Here is a 6,949-nt window from a genome sequence, read left to right as displayed (position 1 = left end):
TCCCGATCCAACGATGGATTCTCAGAGCAAGCCACTTAAGACCTTAGTTGAGCTTATCGGTGCAGGGAAGGCCCCCACATACGTCAAATTCACTCAACACTATAGCTGCCTGACCAGTATATTTATATAGCGACTTGAAAAACCCGCTTGAGAGTACGCTGGGAGATGATATCCCCAATGCATCCCAATTCAAAGTACCTCTATGGGGTGATGAAATCCCCAGTCAAAGATACCCCTAGTCAAAGATACCCCTCTCTACGTGAAATAAAATAAAATTGAGTGTCATTGTCACCTCCTTCCCTTCTCCAAGACCCCGAAGGCGGGTGGAAAGTTAGTTAATACAACAGTAGGTCCACACCAAACACGATAAAAGTTCTTCCCTTAAGAAAATCAAATGTGATTTAATCTATATACAACCTGATTCATGTTCATTTTAAAGCCCAAATTGAGGTGTTGAGTATGCATGTGCGTGTCAATTTTAAACACCAAACTGAAATATGAAGGCATGAATATCAATTTTAACCATTGTTGATTTTAGCACCAATTGAAGTGTTATACATGCATGTCAATTTTAACCAATGTTGATTTTAAGCCCAAACTAAAGTGTTATGCATGCATGTCAATTTTAACCATTGTTGATTTTAAGCCCAAATTGAAGTCTGAGAGCATGAGTGCAATTAATCTAATATTAATCTGATCCTTTCTATAAATTTGCCATAGGCTGCAAACAGATTATTAGTAGTAAAATTAAATCAACAGAAATGAATCAACAGAAATGAATGCGTAATGATACATGCACGATTGTGTGACCCTGAATAGGCGATTACATAATTCTGTCAGATTGATTGCATGATCCTGACAGAGTGAATCCGTGATCCTAACAGGTCGATTGCGTGATGATAACAAGGCGATTGCATGATACACAAGCAGATAACACACACAAAAAAAATTGAAGCTAAATTTGATCAGAAACCTGCAAAACAGATTGTGAGGCTCTAGCTAGATCTCTCATCATCCATTCAATGTTAACCAAATCATATTTCACCCCATATGAGAGATAAGTTGTTGTATCTGTCGATGGCTGGTTGGTCTTCCCAATCTTGTATCTGCTTTTATGCTTTGAGAATTCTCTTATAGCGTCTGGCTTGTCTCCTTTGCTCCTTTGTCCTTATGGCACCTAAAATCCTGGATTGTACCTTATGTGCCAAAAACTGTTATAACAAAAACATGCAATAAAAATTATTTGTTTCTAGATTTACTCAATTTCATGCAGAATTACACAGATAAGAGAACGGAAAAGAAATAAGAATAAAAATAATAGAACGGAAAAGAAATAAGAATAAAAATAATAGAACAACAATTTTCCTAACGAATGCATAATAATCTCAGAGCGAATGTGTGATCCTGAGAAGTCAATTGAGTGATCCTGAAAGGTCGATTGCGTGACCCTGAAAGGTTGATTGCATGACCCCAAAAGGTTGATTGTGTAGTTGTGTCCACGCGATTACATAATTATGCAACCACGAATGCGTGACGAAGAGATCTTTTTTGAAATCCGCACAAAACCTGCAAAAAAGGAATAAATCCATACGATATGCAAAAATAACACAAAAAATAAAGAAGGTTAATTAACTGTTGTTTAACGTCGGGTTCACCAAAATGTCGCATGTAAAAGAATTCATCTTTAAAGTATCAATTAGAATTCAAAGGGAAATCATGAATCCCTATCTAATCAAAGAATTCAAACAAACATACAATGAAATAACACAATCAAATCAAAATAGAAATTATAAAGTAATTCAACCAAAACTCCCTATTCCGTGACTGTGTATAACTTCCATTGTTCTTCTCCTCTCTGTGGTATGATGGCTCTCAGATATTGCATTGGCAACCTGCAATGGATACAAAGATTCAAAGTTCGTGATTCATCGTGATTGTTGAAAATGGAGATTGAATGCTCAATTTATAGATTATTGAAGAAGATTGATTGAAAGGTGGAACAAATTGATCAAGAGGTGGAACTCAGGTGAGCTCACATGAAGATTGATAGTTGACCTACTGATTTAGAGGTGAAACAAAATAGATTAATTGAGTCATCTGATTAAGAAAAAGCTAACTAAAGGAAGAAAAAGAATGATTGGAGGAAATTAAGAAGATGACAAAGCTAACTAGAAGATGAAAATAGAGATTGGAGAGATAAATGATTTAATTAATTAATTGATTGAATTAATTAATTTAGCATGTGCCTGCACTTTAACTTAGATTTTCAATTTAATCTTTGCATGAAATTTAATTCAAATAATTGCATTTATTTTAAATTCAATTTAGTATTTGAATATATTTAGAACTTGACTTCAATTTTCAACTTGATTTTTGAAATCATGCACATGTAATTGAATTTGGAAGAAATTAGAAGAATTTGAAATTTGAATGAAATTAGAATTTGGGGATTTGGAATTGAAGAATTAATTAGTTAATTAAGTAATTTAAAGAAACTATTTAATTATTTAGAAATGGACTTTAATTAAATAATAAAAAATATTTAAATTAAAGGATTAAATCACAATTAATTAAATAATAAATATTTAATTAATATTTAGAAAAGGGTTAACGATTAATTGATTAGAGATAGAAATTGAAAATAAAATTTATTTAAACAATAAGGATTATTTAAATTGGGGAATTAATCAGAATTAATTAAATAATGAATATTTAATTAATATTATAAAATGGTTAAAATGATTAAATGATGAAAGAATAGAAAATAGAATAATTAGTAAGATTGCGAGGAAATATGAAATTAGAAGAATAAGATTAATTAACTTAATTAAATAATCAAAGAATTATTTAATCAACTAGACGAATAATTAGTACATGATCAATGAGACATTTTTAGGTGTCTACAATACGAAATTGATTTGAAATTCAAATTTGATTTGCATTTGGCTTGAACTTGGATTTTTGAAAATATGAAATGAAATGCAAATTTATTGAAATCAATTGAAATTAGAATTTGGGGATTTTTTTATTTTTGAATATTTGAAAAGAATGAATTAGTTAATTAAATAACTTAAAGAAATTATTTAATTATTAGAAATTAAATTTAATTAAAGGTATTAAATCGATATTAATTAAATAATAATATTATTTAATTAATATAAGAAAAGGAGGTTAAATGATTAAGGAGAAATTGAATAATTAGTAATGATGAAATGTGATTATTAAATTAGTTCAAAAGAACAAAAATTAGATTAATTAAATAATTAAAGAATCGTTTAATTAATAAAGATGACTAATTAGTGTCTTAGTGATGCGTCATTTTTTAAATTTTTTTATCTCGGTAATAATCATTATTTTATTACTAATAAAAAATAGGTACAATATTCATATCTTTCAAAACTCCCCCCGACACATCAAAATTGCCTACATAACAGACTACCCATTCACCTTGACCTCCAAAAAGAGAATCTGTAGATATAATTGATTTACCAAAAAAAACCTAACACAGTCCATATACCTCGATAAAATAAAGCAGATTTCACCGCAGTAATTCGTAGTTATAGTGTCCCTCATAAAAAAGAAGCACATACTACATCTGTAAAAAAGGGAATTCAAAAGTAAGTTGCCAACCGAATCAACCTTTGCGAGATGAACTCGCCTTGCCACCTTGGCCAGAACCAATATTTTCCCTTCGCGGACGAAGTGTTCGCCTTCTTGCTTGCACCTCCTTTGCCTTTGCTTTTTTAATAACCACTTCAACTCCTTAATCTAGATTAGCAGCTTCAGGGCCTCCCACCCCCGCTGAGCCTCCAACCTGTGGTGGAACTTGCATTGTCCTAGAGCCCATCTTAAAAATGATATTATGGCCTTCTTAATCCGATCACCTTCATGATTAACACCTTCACCAACATCAAAACCCATGCTTGGGACTGCCCATTCAAGCAATGAATCCAATTCCCCCAGATAGTCTTTGGGGACCAGAGCCTCCATCACATTTCTCACCATTTCCATGTCTTCACCACTCTCCAATCCCCAAGCCATGACAAGTGAGTAAATGTCCATTCTTGTCTTGTAGTGATGTTTAATTCCTTTGAAATCTCTACCGACAATCAGGTAGATGCAGGGTACCAAATACTCATCCCAAAACCTAAAAAAACTCTTCACCCTTCAAACGTGTAATTCCCATGAAACGGACACAATTGTCTTTGTGTATTGAGAGTAAATTTTGCCTCCATCTCTGCCCCTACTCAAAACCAACTACCACCCCTACTTTGCAAAAACACCTCAGTGCTTAAAAAGATTAATAAAATTCGTCACAATCGATATTCGCTCTGTTTTTGCTTTAATTAAAAAAGCAAAGGATAAGAATAAATCTCATCAACGTCGTCTCTCATTCCTTCTTAATGAATCTGACCTTCATTAATGCAGTGTCACCAACCTTACCATCCATCAACCTTATAAGTAATCATCCATTACTCCACATCCTCGACACCATAGTCAACTGACATCACCCCCTTACCAAGAAATTAATCATCAAAACTTAAATATCTCATGTCTTCAAATATAAATTCTCCTATTTCATTGAAACTTAGAGCCCATTTTGATAAAACATCAGCTTCCTTGTTGCCCATCCGATTAACGTGACTAATTTTATAGTCATCAAACTTATTCAACTCTTCTATAATATTTATTATTGCATTTTGCAAGTGTCTTGCCTCAATCGACCCTTTCATGATTGCTTGTATTATCACCAACGAATCCCCTTCTAAGTGAAGCTTACTCACCCCCGCTTGCCTAGAAAATTTAACTACCATCAAAGCCGCAAATACTTCCGCAATATTATTTGTCCCTGAGTCAAGTTTCTTTGCCCCAAAAAACATCACGTGCCCATTCCAATCCTCAACAATAAAGCCTACACCTGACGGTCCTAGGTTACCCTGTGAAGCACCATCAAAATTTACTTTCATCCAACCCTTCGAAGGCTTTTCCCAAACTACCTCCTATTGCGAAGAGGAATTGGATTGAACCCAACCAAGCCCATTAACGGGAAGTGATGCATCATTTTTAGGTGTCTACATTTGCCCCTCTTTGAGACAATGTCAGAATGATATTGTTTCAAATATCTTTCTATAAAATGTCTCGACAATAGTAGGGTAATTATGCCCCCTTAGAAAATTGGTCAAAAAATTATGAAATTGAGACCAATTCAACGATAACATGCTCGGAGTGATACTTTCTAGTTTCACAAAATTTCGAAGTCATTTGATTAAGCTACAAGTGCTTCAAAGTTCAAGGGGACCACGATCGTTGTGGAGGGAAAAACCCTAATTTTGGCCTATAAATAGGAAATCCAAGCTTCATTTGGCTCATTTGCGTTCCTTGAGTTCAGAGCATCCAGATAAAATTCAGAGCTTTTTGTGAGCATTTTGAGCATGATCGCAGGCGTTGGAGAACAATAAAACCTATCAGAAAGAGTCTGATCATACCAACATCCAACAGGCACAAGAGGCATGGTGATTATCTTGAACATTTTTATCGTTTTTTGCCTGATTTCCCATTTTGTCCAAAATTGTCCAAAATATCCAAATTTATGTATTTCGCATTCGTAGTTCGATATTTTTGCATGCATAATAAATTTGTCACATTTGTCAATTATGTATGTACCGGTATACCAGTTGGTGTATGCATGTTTTAATAAGGCTAAAATTAATCATTCTGGTATAACACTGATTCACCCCCACCACCCACCACCCCCCCCCCCCCCCCCCCCCCTCAGTGTTATTGGATTCTAACAATTGGTATATGTGTGTGTATTGTTGCCCCACATTTGAAATACCCAAATTAGAAATTTGAATTGGTCATAATGTTGTATGAAGGCTCAAATATGTCTCTACAAAATGAGTGAGCAGGTGATCCAAGATTGTCATTTTTAATCTACATTGTGGTCAATGATAAATATGCCGGTCAAAATGTGAAAAATGGACAATTTTTAAAAATCACAAGGAATTGAGGGAAATCACTTTGAGAACATGTCCCAAGCATCATTTTGTGTCATATGACCATTTTTTGTCTGAACCCAATTCATAGTTTGCGATATTTTAAATTTTCAAATTTTGATGTCCATCATCCTTAAAAAAAATTAAATCCCTCACCCTAGGTTTCATCATGAGGATCAAATGATGGTCTATGCTCATTGTCCCACCTTGAAAGCATGTTTTAAATTTCAGAGCCTAACTCTTTACCATTTAAAAGTTATGGCCGTTTTTCCTAAATTTGGGTATTAAATTTTAATGAGAAATATTTAAATTATTTTTCAAAAATAATTTAATATTTTAAATTGGTTTCTATATATTTCCTATTGTGATCTGTTCGGGGGAAAATTTATTTTAAAATACCTTTCATCTCCCTTTTTCCCACTTCGTGGTCAATGACTCCAAAAGTCAAAATCATAACCTTTGAGAGATTAAGGTTAAGAATGCTTCGTTTTCGAGTATTCCAAACTCAAATTTATAACCTCAAAAAGAAGAGGTTAGGATTTCTCCAAAATGGAACATCTCTAACCTCCCTTTCTAAACTTGTGTGGGCCCGCTTTATGAGTTACATGAAAAAGGTTAGAAATGCTCTATTTTGGAGCATTCTTAACCTTTTTCACAGGGCAATGAAAATTTGATGGAGGTGGCTCATGTTCGGGCTCCACTTGAGTTGTTTTAATCATGAGGATTGAGGAGAAAACTAGCTCGAGATTAAATTGGATTAAGGAGACGCTTCAGATGTGCCTGTTCAAGGTCACTAAAAACTCTTAAGAGTGTCGATTGGCGGATCTAGTTGAATGTGCTATTAGAATCTCTCTTGAATTGATGCTTCTCTCGGTAGATTAGCCACACCGATTTACTCATCTCCTTTAGTATATGGTCTCATATGTGGCAGCAATTATATTGGTCAATATTCA

General features: G+C 33.7%; 1 protein-coding gene across 1 annotated transcript; it reads right to left on the bottom strand.

Moving 5' to 3' along the window:
* Positions 1-4,526: 4,526 nt before the first annotated feature.
* Positions 4,527-4,967, bottom strand: LOC131859350 (uncharacterized). Its single transcript, XM_059212984.1, has one exon. It carries the CDS (start codon positions 4,965-4,967, stop codon positions 4,527-4,529), a length of 441 nt encoding a protein of 146 aa, XP_059068967.1.
* Between the last annotated feature and the right edge of the window lie 1,982 nt (positions 4,968-6,949).

The sequence above is a fragment of the Cryptomeria japonica genome, chromosome 10, assembly GCF_030272615.1.
Source record: "Cryptomeria japonica chromosome 10, Sugi_1.0, whole genome shotgun sequence".
NCBI lineage: Eukaryota > Viridiplantae > Streptophyta > Pinopsida > Cupressales > Cupressaceae > Cryptomeria > Cryptomeria japonica.
Note: the sequence above shows the minus strand (reverse complement) of the source record. Positions and strands in the feature narration are given on the sequence as shown.

Bases quoted from the DNA above. Each gene is read 5' to 3' on its own strand.
- LOC131859350 (XM_059212984.1), bottom strand. From the start codon at position 4,967: ATGAAAGTAAATTTTGATGGTGCTTCACAGGGTAACCTAGGACCGTCA.